Here is a 20,264-nt window from a genome sequence, read left to right on the forward strand (position 1 = left end):
AATCAGTTCCCTAAGGAGCCAAGAATAACACTATCTTAGAAATTTTCAGTCCTCCCTTTGCGTCTTCTGTGGCTTCTAGACTCCCCCCTTAGGAACCATCCATAGCTGCCCGGCCACGTCAGGTTGGCTGTGTGAAGTTCTCCCAGAACAATCCTGCAGCTTTAGGTCCTGAGACACACACATTCCACAGCAGGTGATATCTGTTTAAAGAATCTAACTTTAGCCTACTACAGCGATACGAGGCTTCTCTGAAGGGACTTCTGACACTAGGAGTTTCCCTGGTGGCTCAGATGGTTAAGAATGCAACGCAGGAGACCCAGGTTCAATCCCTGGGCTGGAAAGATCCCCCGGAGAAAAAGATGGCTACCCACTCCAATATTCTGGAGAATTCCATGGACAGAGGAGCCTGACGGGCTACAGTCCATGGGGTCACAAAGAGTCAAACACAACTAAGCAGCTTTCACTTTTCACTTTCTGACACTAAACAGTTCAACAGATGGCTGATTCATGGCAATGTATGGCAAAAAACCTTCACAGTATTGGAAAGTAATTATCTTCCAATCAGTAAAATAAAATAATAGAAATAAACAGCCATTTAAACAAGGATGACTTCTAGAGAACTCAGAGTTTTTCTGACCTTCAGACTTTCACTTACATGTTTTTATTTGACTTAAATGCCTCAGCAGGGTGACGGACCATCCCAGTTTTCCAAGGACTGAGGCTTTTGGTGGGCCATGGAATTCTCGGTGCTAAAGTTAGGAAAGTCTAGGGAAAGCTGGGATGGTGGGTCACCCTACTCATGAAATATCTTAAAACAAGTATGTCTGAAACAGACCTGCTAAGCTTCCTCTCCTACCCTCAGTGTGCGCCCCTCTAGTTTTTCCCCATCAGTAATGGACCCATCTCCTTTCCTTCACTCCCTACCACCCAGTGATTCAGCACATCCTTTGATTCTACAACCTAAATAGAGTTTGAATGCATCTGCTTCTTTCCATCTCCACAGTGAACATCTAGTCCAAGCCGCCCATTTCACCTTCCCGTTTCCGCTCATTTTCCTATGATTTATTCTGCATAGATCAATCAGGAAGATCTTTTATGTGTAAATTACACCATGCCACTTTCACACTTGGAACCATTCAACAGTTTCCTGATACTTTCAGTGGCCTGGGAGCTCCTGTGTTATGGGCCCTGACCTGTCTTTTCTGACTTCATATCATGCCGCCCGGTGCACTAGCACTCAGACCTGAGAATTCCAACCACCGACGAGCTCTTCCTTCAAAGGCCACCGTACTTGCAGTTCCATCTATCTGGAATGCTCTTTGCTGCTCTCTTGGCCTGCTGATTCTTTTGCATTAAATGTCACAGGACTTCCTCACCACACTATATAATACAGAAACCATTCTTATTATTTTCTATCATATCATGTTTCTTTGCACAGTACTTATCAAAATCTTTAATGGTTTTATCTATTGAGTTATTTCTTATATCCCAACTCCAGAAAAACATGAGCACCATGAAGGCAGTAACCCACATCACTTTACTATCTTGTTAATCTTTTTATCCAGCACATACCACAGTTCATAACACTGATAGGCACTCAGATCTTTTTGCAAATGAATGACTGCCCACCAGTTACCAGGCATCGCCCTTTATTGTCAAAACAACTATATTAATAGGTATTATCTGTATTTTTATTGATGAGGAAGTTGAATATCAGAGAATTAGTTCACTTGTGAAGCATACATAACTAGAAAGTGGCTTATTCAAGGACAGAGTCCTGCTCTAAGTGTTATATGTTGCTTTTATAGATGTGGTCAAAGTAACTATAAAATATAGGAAAGACCATCAGAAGCACTAAAGAATGGAAAACCACAGATGTGCCTGAAAATGTGAGCATGTCATGTGTCTACACACACACACACACACACACACACACACACACACACACAGAGTTATCTACTTACCCAAGGACCGTGACAAAGTCTAGAACCTTTGTGGGTGGGAGGAGGGGATACACTGGCTGAGTGAAGATCACTCATCACGACACACTGGTTATTTTTAAGTTGAATGATATTTCTTAATGACAGAGGTATCCAAGGGCCCATTTCTACTTGTATATCATATGCACCAAGAAGGGGAAACAGTAAGCCTTTTGGGATTTGGCATATGTTGCCATCTTAAGATCTAGACTAGATAATGTAAATACAACAGAACAAGTAAAGCCAGCATTCTCCTCAAGAGGACTTCATTTCAAAGTCTAATATGCTAGTCTGTTCATTCATAAATCCATTCACCTTGCAAACACTTACTCAATACCTACTATGTACAGACACTAAGGATCGTAAGTAATAAACAGCCTAAGCTTTACTCAAGAAGTTGTCAAGTACCGTGAGAGACAGAAAATGGCATACAGAATAGTTAAGAGCTATGTTAGGGTATTACTTAGTTGTTAAGTCATGTCTGACTCTTTTGTGACCCCATGGACTGTAGCCTCTGTCCATGGGATTTCCCAGGCAAGAATATTGGAGTGGGTTGCCATTTCCTCCTTCAGGGGATCTTTCTGACCAAGGATTGAACCCATGTCTCCTATATTGGCAGGCAGATTCTTTACCACTGAGCCACCAGGGAAGCCCTATGTTATGGTAGCTATAGATTATTCAAGAAATGAAAGAACCCTGCTACTCAGAGTTCAGACAGAAAGGACTACTAGGAAGGTTCCTTGGCATTAGTAAAATGTGAGCATAGATATGCAGGAGAGGAGGGACTAACCAGGTAAGTACTAATTGGTTTCATCATCTTTTTTTGTAAAATATAATACATCTTTTCTTTGAGCTCATATATCCAAATGTGTAACTGACAACTGTATCTGGGTATCTCACCAAGATTTCAAAACTAAGATGTCTAAGCTGAAGTCTTCAGGTATGTTACCTAGCACTCCTCAAGAAACCCTACCTCTCTATCCTTATGATATGAAATATTAAACCATAGTCACATGGCATTTACTCTCTGTGCCCAAATTCATAAGGACAACATTCAAACCAGAGTATGGCTCATTCAAGTAACCCTAACTTGACTACATCTATAAAGACCCTGGGCTTCCCAGGTGGCTCAGTGGTAAAGAATTCACTTGCCAATGAAAGAGACTCAGGAGACTTGAGTTCAATCCCCAGGTTGGGAAGATCCCATGGAGGAAGAAATGGTCACTCACTCCAGTATTCTTGCCAGGAAAATCCCAGGGACAGAGGAGCCTGGTGGGCTAAGTCCATGGGGGTGTGCACGCACACACACACACACATACACACACAGTAAAATGAGGCTATAATCCTAGTATTGGGTTCATTTGCTAACTTATCAGGGGAACGTAAGGGAGAACAAGATATGATATACGCTAGCGTCTTTCCCATTTTTCTGTCATCAACATGCAACACTATAACCTTCAGAATGGCAACACCCAGAACCATGTGGCAATACTGTAGGTCATAGCTAACAGCCCACTAGGAACTCATCTGACTGAAATTTCAGAGCCAGTCTCACAAAGATGTTTATGTGTACAAACTGGTCAAAACCATGGTCTTACTGGCACCATGTGGAGTGCTGGGGCCCTGTGAAGGCTGGTGAGGTACCTTAGGATCCTCCTGGGAAGGAAGCTGCTCTCTTTTCTCCTTCAGGCAGCTCAGCACAGCATCTGGAGTCTCCTCTCCCGAGGAGCTCGGCTCAGGGCCCACGGCCTCCGGCTTCCCATTCTCTCTTGGGACTGTGGGTTGCTCACAGGGCGGGATCCTAGGTGGGCCTTTGGGAGCACTCCCTTGCTCTTCCGACAGCTTCAGCTTTAGTTCTAAGAGAAATGTGATGAGTTACCATGAGCACGCAGACTCATTGGTCTAATAAGACCAGAGAGCCTTTCAGGAATTTCTCCCCTGATGCCGAGTGGAAATGAACAGTGCTGACCATGGCTTTCCACAGGGCAAGGGCAGCCTTAATAACCAAGGCTAGCAGCACACACTCCCCATCAGATGTGAAAATAGAGGGCTCTTGAGGCAAGGATCTCATAGAAGTAGAAGGATCATGAATGGTTTAGATTTCAGAGGAAGAAGACCAGAGGTACTTGGCCCCAAAGTTTTCACCTGTTATCTGCCACAGCACCTGAAATACTACGCTCAAAGATTCCTTTCCTCGGGTTTTGAAAGTTGTGCAGTCATGAAGAGCCCCCTGTGGAAATGCAAGGTCTACTGGAAGACATTACACAGGCAGTCATCTGAGGATATATAGGAGGGGCAGGGAACAGGAGACAGAGTGCCAGTCCCAACCTGACAGATCTCACACTTTTGTCTTAATGCCAGTATTTAAAATCCAGAAATCACCATTATTGCAATGTGGCTTTATATAAACCTACATAATTAAAAATAAAAGGGCCACCTGGGACTTATTAGGAAATTCCATTTCAGAATATGCTAGGGGACTGGTCTTTTGAATGAGGCATCATTTATATTGATTTCTCAATTACATAGCACATTGTCTTTGTTTGATGTTTGTTTTTTAGTTAGGCTCTGGCGTGGTGTTTAAACACTGCATATTTTATAAACCTGCTACATCACTACAGTTTAATACCACTGAATTAATTTAATATTCCTTTCCAGTTCTTTATCACCATCCTTCTAGAAATCTGGGAAAGCTCCTATGTCTCTAGGTATTGAGATAAAAATGTAGGAAGAGGAAGAAAATAAATTTTTATTGGTAAATAACTATAATCCCTTAAAATGGATTTGAGAGTTAATTAACACTCAGACCACCATCTCCAGAGAGACAAAGAAAGGAGGAGACTGGATTAGGAGGCAAGAGAACCTAGTTTTACTCTGAACTCACCACCTTCCAGACATGTCACCGTCCCCTCTCTCTGGACATAAATATCCTCCTCTGTGCAGTTTGGGTTTGTGGAATCAACGACTGCTCAGGCCTCTTTCTAACATCCAAAAACCCAACAACCCAAGGAGGTGAACACTCCACGTTGAAATGTTCCTGGCACTGAAGTGAATCATTCCCCCTGGGAGGCTGGATTTCCTCAGTCCCTTTATAGGCAGATGTATTCAATGGGATCAAACAATGAAGGGGACCCAGGACTCTTTAAGACAGGGCCTCCAAGCTCGGCAGGAGACAAGGTTAAAGAGGGCCCAGGCAGAAGAGAATCCAAAACTGCTTGGAGCACGTTATCACAATTTTAACTGCTTCCTTCCTTAAAAAGGAGACTCCCTTGCTAGCATTTACCTTTGAGCTGTTTACGACCTTTAGCCAAATCATTCATCCATTTCAGGACTTCAGGATTAGAGGTCTTGTCACCATGGGAAGGCTGCGAGGGAGGGGGAAATGGGGGTAGAAGGAGGGAAAGGGAGGGAGGGAGGGAAAAAAAAGAGAGAAAAGGAAAAAAAAAAAACAAAAAAACAAATGTTAAGCAGCTGAAGCACACAAAGATAGTTCAGGAACATATATAAAGCTGGGAGGGAACTTCAGGCAAGCTATCTCCAGCAGATGAAGTTGCATCTGAGAAGCAGAGCAAACATTCCTGACTTCCTCCACTCTTTCATCCTTGCCATGAACCTTGTTTCTAAACATGCCTGGTCACCCAGCATTTTTACATAGTCCTCACCATGCCAGTGCCCCATAAAGTCTACCTCTCAAGCACCTTGTGGGCTACCCACACCTGACACCCCACGGCCAGGTCATTCTTTATATCAACTTAGAGGGCTGCTGCTGCTGCTGCTGCTAAGTCACTTCAGTCGTGTTTGACTCTGTGCCACCCCATAGACGGCAGCCCACCAAGCTCTCCTGTCCCTGGGATTCTCCAGGCAAGAACAACTGAAGTGGGTCGCCATTTCCTCCTCCAATGCATGAAAGTGAAAAGTGAAAGTGAAGTCACTCAGTTGTGTCCGGCCCTCAGCGACCCCAAGGACTGCAGCCTTCCAGGCTCCTCCATCCATGGGATTTTCCAGGCAAGAGTACTGGAGTGGGGTGCCATTGCCTTGCCTCTGTTCATGGTTTATGACCACACCTGTCTAGGGAATACTACAAACTGGAAGCTTTAGCTCCTACCAGTCACAAGCTCCAAGCTGAAGAAAGGAGACCCCAGGATCTCTAAAACTTTGTAAGTCTGAGAAGTCAGTATTTATGGAAGAATCCTCATCCTCAGATTTCAACTCCTCACTGTTTATAGACTTACTATCCAGATGGAGTAGCATTAAAGTAAAGATTAACCATATGAGTGTGGACTTGGGCAAATTATTTAGCCTCCCCATGCCCCAATTTCATCTATCAAATGAGGATTTAATAGCATCTTTTTCATAAGGTTTCTATTAGGGATAAATCAGTGAATATGCATGAAACATGATGAGTCTGAAACATGATGAATATGCATGAAAAAAGTCCCAGGCACATGCTAAACACTATCAGTGTGTTAGCTAGAATTTAAAATAGTATTATTGCTATCTTTACTGGGATACCATACTAGGATAGTATGTCCTCACTAGTAACTAATCACACTTGGATGTGGCAATAAGAATATAGCTTTAATTTTAGAAGAATATGACTCTATTCATACAAATCATTTATCTTGAGTTCTGGATTTCTTTTCAGAGTATAAAAGTGAATTTTCTATAGAAAAGAGAAACCAGGAGAGAAGAACAGCAAATATACCCACTCTGGTAACATAAACACAGGCTCAAGAAAATGAGTGGTTACTTTGAACTGGGGATATATTAATACAAAGAGCTATATAGGCATGCTCAAGAAGACATCATAAACACTGTCATAATAGCCAGAAATGTGTGCAATGTTAGTGACAAGACTGGCGGCTCTGCTGTGATTAAGAATCTATTAAATCCATCTAACATCAGCAAGTTGTTGGTGAGACAGAGAGACATGGGGAGAAGACCGTGTTCCTCTCAAGTCTGAAGAAAGAAACAGTACTCGTGTAAGAGGATCATCAAATGTACACGGGATTAGATGTTTTAATTGTGAAACACAAAACATGGTTCTGTCACTTCTATAGAGATGCAAAATCCATAAAGTTTAAAATCAAGATGCAAAATAACACTGAGGAAGATTCCCCTCCCCCCGCCTTCATGGAAGTCCAGTGATTTTTTTTCCCTACAGGAGCCCAGAAGGGAGACTCTGGTTTCCAGGAGGGAAGCCCTGGTTTCAGGACCACAGACAGCGACACAGGGACACACCTCCAACAGCTGCTCCTGGTCCTACCCACGGTCTGCTAGAACGACCCCCTGATACAATGTGGAGTACTCTGGCTGTGCCTAACAGTCTGGTTATGTGAACAGTCAATATTTTACACTTGGTTTCTCAAAATCCTCACAGAAATCTCCACATGGATCTGAAAACACATCCTGTTCTCTGGAACACACCTTTTTCACTGGATATGCTCCACACAGTTAATGCACTCTTTTTGAAATACTGTTAAAAACAAAAATCTAGGACCCTAAGCCAAGGACCACCAAAGAAGTAAACCTACAGTACTGCAAACAGGACTTAGTAGAAATTTAAGGCCAAATTTTCTGACAAAATATCTGAAAGCCTAAAATCATTTTCTGAAATGAATTTTGTATTCCCCTACTCCTGGAAGAGCTTTCAAAAAAGGTTAAATCAAGCTGAGAAGGATGGCAGCTCTCCTACCACATGGAAAGTTTTCACACACAAGCTGTGGATCTTCAAGCCTTCTAACTTCTGGGCTGAAATATTTCAGTTTAATAGGCCCCAAGGGCCATATACCACAACCTTAGTGCAGATGTTGTTCAATGCGATTTAAATGGGGCTCCTGAGTCACATAACTGAGGGTGTGGCTGGACCAGACTTGTGATTTGCCGAACGTGCTAGTGGTAAAGAACCCGCCTATTTATGCAGGAGAGCTAAGAGGTTGGGTTCAGTCCCCGGGTCGGGAAGATCCTTTGGAGAAGGGCATGGTAATTCACTCCAATATTCTTGCCTGGAGAATGCCATGGACAGAGAAGCCTAGCAGGCTACAGTTCAGAGCATCACAAAGAGTTGGACGTGACTGAAGTGACTTAGCACACACACATGCAAAGACAATTCAAAAGACATCTTACAAAGATTTACAGATCAGGAACGAAAGGACCCATGTTACTGTCTTAGTTGTGATTAATTCTTTGCTGTGTGAACCCAGAGAAGTTACTTCCCTTCTCTGAGCCTCAGTTTCTTCAGTGGTCAAACAAGAGAAAACTAACAAATCCTTTCTAATTCTAACATTCTCTAATTCTATTGAAAGTGGACATCTGGCTGAAACAGGTTTTTTCTAGGTCCATGAGTCTAACAATAGTTAAATGTAAAACTGTAAAAGTATAGGAAATAAACACAGCTCTGGACAGGAAGTGAAATAGTTGTATTCAACACCACAGGAAGGATGTACATTGTATCAGGGCATCAGACTAGCATGGAGGGTCAGCAGGAACTTGGATTCAAAAATTAGCAGCAGGTGCTATTAATTCCACAGTCAGGCTGCCAGGAAGGAAAGCCATACAGACAGCAACCAATTCAAGTCCAGTGACATGTCAAACCTCTAACCACAGCCTGGCATCCAGACAGGAAGGGTGCGGGGAAGCCCTGTTTCCTGAGACACTGAAGGTCTGATTACATCAAAGACTTTCACACACAGAGAAGTCGTGACCATGAAGACTTCTTTCACTGCCCCCAAATCCATCAATCTGCATGTTTAAATGTGTAGGCAAGTGTCTGCTTTGGCCCTAAAGTTTCTCCAGACAAAGGCAGGAGGTGCCAGGCGAAATTCTTTTCTAAAATAGCCAACTGCCGGGTGACCTGTTATATATACAGACTCTCCACAATCTAGAGTCTGTAGCTGCAGGCAGAAAAATCTAGTGGAAAATTAAGGTCTATAATTTTCCTTTATTCTTCAACAAGGCAGAGGTTGCCATGGGATAGCCTGTTCAAGTATCACTCAAACAGACGAAAAAGTTAGTAATATCTAGGACCACTTACTTCCCTGGTGCTAAAACTGTAAGAAGCAATACATATGGACTCCCTCATTTAATACAAACCTAAGAAGTCACTATTAACTCCACTGTTCAGATGGATAGAATGAGACTCAGGAACATAAAGTAACAAGACCCAGGTCGCAGAGTTCATAAGTGGCTGTGCTTGGATTCAAATCCAGATCAGTCTGATTCAAGAACTGCCAGGTAAGAACTATAACAGGCCCCTGGGGATGGAGGCCCTAGCTGCTTTGCTACAGTTTCTAGTACGAGGGCATTGCAGATCCAGCAACACTCCAGCAGCAGACAAGGAAAATCAGCTCCTCTCAGGGTATCTGAAGTTTTCAAAATGCGGACACTTTAAGAATTTTATTCCACTCTTACATTGTAAAAGCGACTCATCTTTAACCACCCCAAGCCTGAGGTGCTAGAACATAACTACCTTAAAAAGGCTGTAAGTCCTTTCTGGGCCTCCTGTTCCTTATCTGTGAAATAAAGCCTGTACTTACAATGTGCACAGCACCCTCTTACTACATGAAAGACCATCAGCAGCTGTGGCTGCCTGACCTCAAGGAAGAGAAGAGTCTTCAGCACCCTGACTGAAGTTGTCTTGAAAGATAATCTGATTTTTCTTTTCCATCCATTTTGCAAAGCTAAAATTTACTCCTTACAACCCCTCTTTTAGTCAATTTGCAGCCACTGTGGGAAACACAGGACAGGAAGAATAGGACAAAGAAATATTATTCTTAGCTCCCTCCCGAGAACTTACCCACACCTCAGGAACCAGCAGATTGCCTCTGGACCAACTGCCCAGTGAGCCTTTAAATATTTTAAGATGTATGAGACCTTATCCCCTCTTCTCTTTTATTCTAATAAGCTGTTCTGGGCCCTTTGCCAAAAACCCAATATCTTTGTGCAATTCTACATGGATACAATTTTTCTCTAGGCCATGATCACCACTACAGACAATAAATAAAACAGCATTGGGATATCAGGACACTTAGCTCTATCGCTTCTTATGTAAGAAAAGTTCATAGTTGCAACACTGTCAGTTCAGTTCAGTTCAGTCGCTCAGTCGTGTCCAACTCTTTGCGACCCCATGAATCGCAGCACGCCAGGCCTCCCTGTCCATCACCAACTCCCGGAGTTCACTCAGACTCACGTCCATCGAGTCGGTGATGCCATCCAGCCATCTCATCCTCTGTTGTCCCCTTCTCCTCCTGCCCCCAATCCCTCCCAGCATCAGAGTCTTTGCCAATGAGTCAACTCTTTGCATGAGGTGGCCAAAGTATTGGAATTTCAGCTTTAGCATCATTCCTTCCAAAGAAATCCCAGGGCTGATCCCAGGGCTTCAAAATGGACTGGTTGGATCTCCTTGTAGTCCAAGGGACTCTCAAGAGTCTTCTCCAACATCACAGTTCAAAAGCATCAATTCTTCAGCACTCAGCCTTCTTCACAGTCCAACTCTCACATCCATACATGACCACTGGAAAAACCATAGCCTTGACTAGACGGACCTTTGTTGGCAAAGTAATGTCTCTGCTTCTAAATATGCTATCTAGGTTGGTCATAACTTTTCTTCCAAGGAGTAAGCATCTTTTAATTTCATGGCTGCAGTCACCATCTGCAGTGATTTTGGAGCCCAAAAAAAGAAAGTCTGACATGTTTCCACTGTTTCCCCATCTATTTCCCATGAAGTGATGGGACCAGATGCCATGATCTTCATTTTCTGAATGTTGAGCTTTAAGCCAACTTTTTCACTCTCCTCTTCCACTTTCATCAAGAGGCTTTTTAGTTCCTCTTCACTTTCTGCCATAAGGGTGCTGTCATCTGCATATCTGAAGTTATTGATATTTCTCCCGGCAATCTTGATTCCAGCTTGTGCTTCTTCCAGCCCAGCGTTTCTCATGATGTACTCTGCATATAAGTTAAATAAGCAGGGTGACAATATACAGACTTGATGTACTCCCTTTCCTATTTGGAACCAGTCTGTTGTTCCATGTCCAGTTCTAACTGTTGCTTCCTGACCTGCATATAGGTTTCTCAAGAGGCAGGTCAGGTGGTCTGGTATTCCCATCTCTTTCAGAATTTTCCACAGTTTATTGTGATCCACACAGTCAAAGGCTTTGGCATAGTCAGTTAAGCAGAAATAGATGTTTTTCTGGAACTCTCTTGCTTTTTCGATGATCCAGTGGATGTTGGTAATTTGATCTCTGGTTCCTCTGCCTTTTCTAAAACCAGCTTGAACATCCGGAAGTTCACGGTTCACGTATTGCTGAAGCCTTGCTTGGAGAATTTTGAGCATTACTTCACTAACGTGTAAGATGAGTGCAATTGTGTGGTAGTTTGAGCATTATTTGGCATTACCCTTCTTTGGGATTGGAATGAAAACTGACCTTTTCCAGTCCTGTGGCCACTGCTGAGCTTTCCAAATTTGCTGGCATATTGAGTGCAGCACTTTCACAGCATCATCTTTCAGGATTTGAAAGAGCTCAACTGGAATTCCATCACCTCCACTAGCTTTGCTCATAGTGATGCTTTCTAAGGCCCACTTGACTTCACATTCTAGGATGTCTGGCTCTAGGTGAGTGATCACACCATCATGATTATCTAGGTCAGGAAGATCTTTTTTGTACAGTTCTTCTGTGTATTCTTGCCACCTCTTCTTAATATCTTCTGCTTCTGTTAGGTCCATACCATTTCTGTCCTATATCAAGCCCATCTTTGCATGAAATGTTCCCTTAGTATCTCTAATTTTCTTGAAGAGATCTCTAGTCTTTCCTATTCTGTTGTTTGGCTGGTGTCTCTCTAAGAGAAAGGATGAGATCAGGGTTTGTCCTTAAGAGTGGCCTGAATAGACATCACTTGATAGGTGCTCATCCATCAACCAGAAAGTACTTTATTGTCAAAGAAAACTCTCCCTCATTCTGTTCCACAATTAGAGATTCCATCCTTTGTGCCCTTAATAGGTTCTTGGGTTGTGCTGTGGTTAGTCACTCAGCATGTCCAGCTCTTTATGACCCTATGAACTGTAGCCCACCAGGTTCCTCTATCCATGGGATTCTCCAGGCAAGAATACTGGAATGGGTTGCCATGCCCTTCTCCAGAGGATTTTCCCAACACAGAGATTGAACCCAGGTCTCCCGCATGGCAGGAGCGTTCTTTACCATCTGAGCCACCAGGTATGCCTAAGAATACTGGAGTGGGTAGCTCATCCCTTCTCCAGGGGATCTTCCTGACCCAGAAATCAAACCAGAGTCTCCTGCATTGCAGGCAGATTCTTTACCAGTTGAGCTACCAGGGAAGCCCTAATAGGTTCTTATCAAAATGCAAATGACTCCATGTTGGATCTGCTTTCTTAGCCCAAACGCAAATGAGAAAAAGTTAAAGAACAAATAAAACCATAATTCAAAATCTTTCCAAATTTAAGTCCTGGGATTGATAGTAAGGTTCCTCAAGAAAAAAAACAAAAAAGAGAAATCAATAATTAAATCAGTTTGTAAATAAGAGTTTCAATTTGTTGCTAGAAATCATCTTAGCAGAGATCAGTTGACAGACCCAGAAGGGACTCCACTTATGATGAGTCCTGGGCTGGCCGAGGGGAACCGAGCTGTCCCCAGGCACAGAGATGTACTCAAAAAGGAAGGACAGAAAAGCCCATACACCTCTGACACAGTCCACTCATTTCAAATCACAGGGGCCTTACCCGGTACTTCTTTTCTTGTTCAAATTTTTCTTCAAATTTCCTAATTTTCCGCTTGAGGCTCTGGATGTGCTTGGTGAGCTGGGTAATGGTCTGGGGCTCCTTGCCATCACCACAGCTGCACCGGGAAGAACTGCGGAGCCTGGAACGATCCAGGGAGGGAGAGAGTCATTAAGAACACTATCGCGTATAAAACAAATAACTAATACGGTCCTGCTGTACAGCATAGGGAATCCTACTTAATACTGTATAATGGCCTATATGGGAAAAGAATCTAAAAAGAGTGGATACACGTGTATGTATAACTGACTCACTTTACTGTACATCTGAAACTAACACAACTTTGTAAATCAACTATACTCCAAGAAAATGTTTTTTAAAAGATATAACTTAAAACAATTATGGCTGGTTCACCTTGTTAAACAGCAGAAATTAATACAATATTGTAAAGCAATATTCTTCCTATTAAAAAACAAATTAAAAGAACAAAACAATGGTCTTCCAGTAAACACTGCTGCTTGTCTACAAACCCAGCTTTCTGGATTATCAGAGTTCAGAGGCCAGTTCCTCATTTGATGAGGCTTCTATGGTAGCATCTGCTGGGTATTGGAGACCCCTGATTCACAGAACTCTGTTATAGGCAAATGTTATCAAGGACTTTTGTCTACAAAGGTCAGAGTATTAGTCTAGGAAATGCATTTCATAAATCTTGGAGGACGCCAACTTCAGACTAATGAGACAGCGTTATCCTCAATAAATGGCATGCATGCATGCTTGTGCTCAGTCCTTTGCAGCCCCAAGGACTGTACCCCATTCAGGCTCCTCTGTCCATGGGATTTTCCAGGCAAGAATACTGGAGTGGATTGCCGTTTCCTTTTCCAGGGGATCTTCCTGATTCAGGGATCAAACTTACATCTCCTGCGTTGGCAGGGATTCTTTACATCTGAGTCATCAGGGATTGAGCCCAGACTAACAATATTTTCAAAAAGGATTCAGATGAGTAGTTTTCTTGATATAATAGAGCCTTTATGAATCATAAAAGAAATGGATTCCCTCTCTAGAAAATATGTTTATTTTCTCACCTAACATACTTTAAAATAGTAATAATTCACTAACTCCCTCAAGTTCATCAGTAGACAGTCCATGGAACAAGGTCTGGATAAATTCATGAGTGACAGCAGGAGGTATTAAAGAGAATGTAGGAATCCCAGCACATACATTTAGTCAAGGGAAGACTCATTTTAACTATGCATCAAAACTACTAATGGAACTTAAAAAAAACACACATAGTTTCACTTTATTCTTTGAGGGGGAGCTATTATAAGCTACCACTTTTCAAGAATCTAAGAAGAAATTGAGATGAACGACTTGCCAAGCATTGCCACAATCCATCCACTGAGGCCACTCCTGGACACAGAAATAATACTTTAGTGAGCTCACCAAGAATGGCATTTCTGGTATTTACATATGCACATTTCTTAGGATTCTGGTCATTTCATAAAAAACATTCAAACCTGTGAGCCATAGGGCAGCTTGTGTCTTGAGACCATTTCCTTCTGACACAAGAAAGCTTCAAACGGCATTCTTAACTCGAAAGCACACTGATTTTTTGCCATGTATGGTTCAGGGCCCGCAGCTGCTTTTGGTAGGCATGCTTGCTCTATTTTGGACACACACTTTACTGTAGTTTATAAATGGAGTATTTAAAAACTGTATGAAGTGAAGATAAGAACAAGATTTTTTTACATCATAAACTGCTGAGTGCTGGGTGGAGAAGGGGCTGATTCGGGGTCCAAGTTGAATCTCTGGCTTTGGCTGAAGATGGAGCATCGTGGTGACAGCAGTGGGTTGTCGCCGTCGGTGATGTGATAGAGCAGCCTGCTAGTCTCAACAGACTGCATGTCTTCTGGTGTGCTGTCTGCCTCATTCTGCCCATCTTTGTGCACAGGCGCAGGGTCTGAGGAAATAAGATAAATCATCGCATCTCAGAAGCCACAGAGGGCTTGAGACTGTCATGTTCCTAAACAAAGATCATCAACATTCACTGTAATGTCTCGCCTTTTTGTCATCTCTTCCTTTTGGGGATATGAAGGCCTTTCAAAATACTGTCATGCTTGTTCTCACAGAACCTGGACAGAAAATATTACAAGGCCAACACACACCAAAAATGGAAACACAGATTATTTCAGTCCAAATTACAGCATCAGCATAGCCCAAAACTACAAAAATCCTCTCTTTATTTCATATTATTTGCATATGTCAGAGAGTATATTATAAAATGTTAGAGTGAAAAAGAGAAAACAATTACATGGAACTGGAGCAAAAGATGAGGGAGAACAGTTATAACAACTGCCAGCGAAGGAAGGCAGAGGAGCCGGAGGGGAGGAAGAGAAAAGAGAAAACAAAACAAGAATAGAGGGGTGCAGAGTCCCCAGACAGAAAATTACTCAGCACTCCTTAAACATGATGGAGAACTCTGCTTATGTACATGAAATGATGCTCAGAATATGCTAATGAGAAAACCACACATTTCAGCTCAAGATGGTACCCATTTCTGTGTACAAATAAACACACTAAATGATCAGAGAAGCTACGTAGCAACCACAAAGCATGGTGAGATTAGAAGTGATTCTGGTCCTTCTCTAAAATTTGACATACCATTTTATTTGGGACAAAAACCAAAAACAAAACCTGCTCTAAACCCTCTCCTGGGTGAGGCAATCTCTCTGCCTGAATTTTGTGATCATTCCCCTTTTAAATAAGCTCTTTATCTCCCCGACCAGGGTCAGTCCAGAGAGGGAGGGCACCCCCATGCTACCCAGGTGAGGGGAGGGGGATGGGGGATGGGGAACGGGGGGCTGAGTTAAGTCTTCCATCCTAAGGTGCTATACAGAGCTACTCAAAAACATGCCAGAGCCTTCTCGATTTTGCCCAGCAAACAGGTTAGAACAACCCGAGGCATTCTCCTATTCTGACTTTCCTAAAGAAAGAGGAAAAACACAGCCTTTCTGGGTGAATAAGTGAATCTGAAAACACTGACAATTCACTTTTCCAAAACAAACGTTTATCACAATTTAGTACTGGATGAATCTTAGCCAGCTTTAGAATGAATGGCTCATGTTCTCTAGAGCTTGAAATGCAATTTGCTTTGTGCAACAAAGGTTGGATTAGGTCCTTGTATGTTTCAGGCAGCTTCTCCTCTGTTTGGCTGTAGGCTGGGCGGGTGGACAATGCCTCCTGTGGGGCCTCTGAGGCTTGCCAACAGCACTTGTCAGTGCCTGAGGCTGGTCAGAAATGGATGGGGTGAGGGCTGGGGAGAAGTTGGAGTCGGATGAATGCCAAAGCCAGGCCCACAGGCAGTGTGACTAACACAACTCACCACAGGCAACACCCTTGCTAAGAATAATTTAGCCAGAAAACACTGCCATTTGGAGGGAGCCCCTAGGAGTAACATGGATGACAGCATATACTACAATGACCTTCGACATCCACCAAAGAGTGTCTGAGTACCTCACCAAACCCTCTTCTTAAACCGTTAGACTAAGAAGAAATTCATTGTATTCATGTTACCTATTTCTGGGTAGTATCATTTGGTATTAACGATGAGGAAGAGAAAGATCTTTATCAAGTACCTGGGACCAGCACATCTTTTGCTGAAATGGAAAGGATCTCTGCCTTTAGCTCAGCTGTGGGGCCAGGGTAAAAACTAAGAGGCCAGGAGCCTCTTGGTGGTGCTTTACAATGAATGGGGGCACTTGAGGTCCTAGGCATATGACTAACGTGGGGGTGAACAAAGAGCTCAGCCTCTGAAACTCACTGAGACCTAAGACGTGACTTCGGAGAACCACAGGCCACTGTGAATGGCTTGCTTTGAACTGTGCTGCAATTGTAACTGTAAATCTCCATATAAGCGGCATCTGTTTTTTGTGGCATTTTTTGTGCCATTAACATCACAACCTCTCTTCCCCGCAGATCACCACTGAAGGAGGTGGTGGGCCCGAAAGATCCCAATGTGACCAGCTGAAAAGCGACAGTCAGAAACTGGTGATCGGGTAGCACCTGAGCTCTCTGTCTAAGCATCTAAGTTGAGAAGCATCTTAATTGAACCTGTGCGCACAAGCCTATTGGAGACAGGGTATTGAGCTCCTTGCTCAGAAGAACCCAGGGTCGCCTTAGTGCCAACCAGCATTGCCGCCATCCTGGGAACACAGCCCAGGCCTCCACTTGCAGACACGGCTCCCCAACAGGGAGAAGCTTACGGCAATATTAAAATTGAGTGGCTTCTGATGGGACCCCGGGAACATGCTTTCCAAAGGAAGGGGCAGCTCGCCAAGGTCCACACTGTGATGCAGTATGGTTCAGAGGGAGGGTCTGGAAACCAAGAGTGTGGGGCGCTCATACTTTCTGGTGGAGCTCCAGTGTGTTCACTGATTTCTCTCCACATCCTTGTTTAGATCATCTGACAGGGCTGTGATAGAAAAGTCAAAGGAGATCCGTTGTACGACATCACACCTATACTTAACAATAGTGTATCACTGACACTTAAAATGCACATAATCTCAACATTATGTGCATTAGCTCAATAATTTTTTTCCTTGCGTGTTCTAAAATTTCTGTAATGAATACATCTTAATTGTATAGGAAGAAAAAAAAACAATAAAAGTTAATATAAAAATTTGGGGAAAAAAAGGATACCTGAGAAGGGAAGTAAGAAACAACCCCCACAAACAGAGCAAGAGAGAAGAAAGATTGTGAGTTTGAATCCCAGGTCCTCCACCTGTTAAGAGGCACTTCAGAAAAAAGTGAACATTTAAAAACCTCAGTTTCTTCATCTGTAAAATGGGGAGAATAACAGTGGGCACCTCTCAAGACTAAGTGAGGATGAAAAGAAAAAAAACTGTACCCCCCACAAAATGCTTGCCATATCCACATAAACCTATTTTTAATATATATGTATATATTTATGTGTGTATATATGTTTATGTTATACATATAATCTTAATTTCTTTTTTACTGAAATATAGTTGATTTAAAAGGTTATGTTAGTTGTTAACCCAAGCTACAAAAAGAATTAAATGTAAACAAAGGAGAAAGCAAAAAGGAAAACCATCACTAAGAGCATGTTTAAAATTCCCTGAAAAGGAATTAACAATTAGTTAATTGTTAACTATTAGGGTTAACAATTAGTTCATTTGGTACCTACTTTCTTTTCAACAGCTGTTTGCTTCTGATAAGATTTCATGGTCTCCTATAATTAGTTTGAATCATTCTTTTCTAAATGTATGCTATATTAACAGTTGTTTTTTCATTTTGCACCAGAATTATTCAAGGAAAAATTTTTAATAAGCTGATTAACTTTAGGTTTGTTTCATGTTTATTTGAGGCCCTTTTGCTGTCTTCTCTTTATGTTATATTAAAAAAAAAAAAAAGGTTATGTTAGTTTCAGGTGTATAGCAGTGATTCAATTATTCTTTTTCAGATTCTTTCCCATACAGTTTATTACGAAATATTGAGTACAGTTCCCTGTGTTATACAGTAGGTCCTTGATGTTTATCTATTTTATATACAGTATTATGTACATAATACTGTATATAAAATACTATATATATATACTCCTAAATTCCTAATTTATCCCTTTCCCTCATTATATATGATTATATATTATATATAATCTTAATTACAATCTATAAATTTTTAAAAATATCAGCTTCATCTTAGGCAATGAGGGCCAAGAAATCATGAATTTGACGTGCTAGTTACATTTCTTCAACTAATACACATTAAAATAAATTCCTATTAAAACACTGTTCACCCATGCATCCTTTGAATAGCATATTTGGCAAAACATGGACATGAGGCAAAGAAACTGCTAAATGTGGTTAACCCTGAGAACCATCATTTTTTAACAATTAGCAAAATAAGGAATTTGAATATGATCCTCTCTTACTGAGCACCAGTTCCACAAAGCGTCCTTACAGGGTTAATGTGGGAAATGAGAGCCAGCACATCCTCGACATATTGTACCTCCTGCCACTTCTTATGTGTAAATAAGAATAATAATCATATCTAATAGTTATGCAGTGACTCACTATGTCCTCAAACTTCCAGTTAGAGTTTCTGCAAGGATTTAATCTTCAAAATAACCACACGAGGCTGGCAGTACTGTGATCTTCATTTTACATTCAGGAGGGAAGGTGGTATGACTCCAGTCGGGGTCAGGGACTCTGACCAATGCCTGAGGCAGAAGACTCCACGTCTCTGACCCTGCAGGCCAGGGAGAATTCCTGGCAGCCTGCTCTCTGAGCAGGAGGGGCCACAATGGAGACAAGTCATTATCATCAGGTGTGAAGACCAGAGCCCATTTCTGAGGTGGCTGCAACCCCAGGCAGGAACAGATGCTATTTACAGCTGTTACATGAATCAGATTTTAAAAATATATTTCTCCAATGTGAATTCTTAAGTGATTCAAATGTAAATCAACTATACTTCAATAAAAATTTTAATTATAAAGTAAATAAATAAAGTGATTTAAGATTTAAATAAATCCCTGTCTGTACCCACTTGAGACGGACTGCTGAGATCTGAGTCACAAATTAGACCTAGACTTGTGGATTCGTTAATTTGTGCTTCTGGGTTTGCCCATCCTCGTGGGCCCATATGTAACACTGAGATACATTGCAAAATGCCAAACATCAGCTTTCAATGGTGTTAAAAACTAAATAAGCCAGAAACATGTACACGATTCTAGTGAGGCTCAAGCATCAGAGTTCTTGGCCAGCCTCATCACAAAAAGGGCCACCAAAACACAACCAAGAAACAAACTCAAAACTTCTGATGGATACATAATGGATTCAGTTACAGAATGTGTTGAATTTAAATGGCTAAATACACTGAGAGCTTGAAGTCATCCCAAGAACTAAGACTAGGGAAACAGATGAGCTTATCTGCTCAGAGACCACTGAGAGGGAAGCAGTATTTCTAAGGTGAGGATGGTTGGGTAAAAGTAAGGACAGATGAAGATACATTCTGGATGAATGAAGCTGATAAGCTACCAAATGGCACAAGGTTGGCACTCCCAGCAGGATTTTATGTGCCAGCTTCTGTAGACAGTCACTGGAAACATCAGGGAGCTTACAGGGGTGAGGAATTTATCATGGTGAAAGCAAGGCTGGGCTCCAAGGCAAGCACCCTGCAGACCCCAAGGGGCAGTTCACCATCAAGGCTAAAAACATTGGCTACAGTTTCAGAAACACCTAGATCAAGTCGATTCTTTGGCAGATGTGTGACTTGGGATACATTATTCAATCCTTCTCAATCTCAGCTTCCCCATCTTTTTCAAGTGAAAATGACATCAGTGTCTACCTCACAAATGTTAGAAGGATTTTTAAAAACATAAGGACCCTCAAGTGCTTTGTATAGTGCCCAGGGAAGGGGGCATAATAACTCATCAATGACATAGAACTCATACATGACAGTTGGTGGTGGTATTTACAACGGTATCTTTGACCTAGTTAGGAAACTGAAGAGGTGAGCCAGAGGGGAAATGAGTTTGGTTC

General features: G+C 42.1%; 1 protein-coding gene across 11 annotated transcripts in view; it reads right to left on the minus strand.

Moving 5' to 3' along the window:
- Window positions 1–20,264, minus strand: part of FAM13C (family with sequence similarity 13 member C) — a 137,445-nt gene that overhangs the window by 11,831 nt on the left and 105,350 nt on the right. For 9 of the 11 annotated variants that reach the window (XM_059882588.1, XM_010820493.4, XM_059882587.1 and 6 more), the window contains 4 exon segments: window positions 14,455–14,665; window positions 12,712–12,850; window positions 5,263–5,344; window positions 3,624–3,835 (listed from right to left, as the gene is read on the minus strand). In XM_059882588.1, the coding sequence (XP_059738571.1) occupies window positions 3,624–3,835; window positions 5,263–5,344; window positions 12,712–12,850; window positions 14,455–14,665 (644 nt within the window). 11 annotated transcript variants of the gene reach the window in all.

Source organism: Bos taurus, chromosome 28, assembly GCF_002263795.3.
Source record: "Bos taurus isolate L1 Dominette 01449 registration number 42190680 breed Hereford chromosome 28, ARS-UCD2.0, whole genome shotgun sequence".
Taxonomy (NCBI): domain Eukaryota; kingdom Metazoa; phylum Chordata; class Mammalia; order Artiodactyla; family Bovidae; genus Bos; species Bos taurus.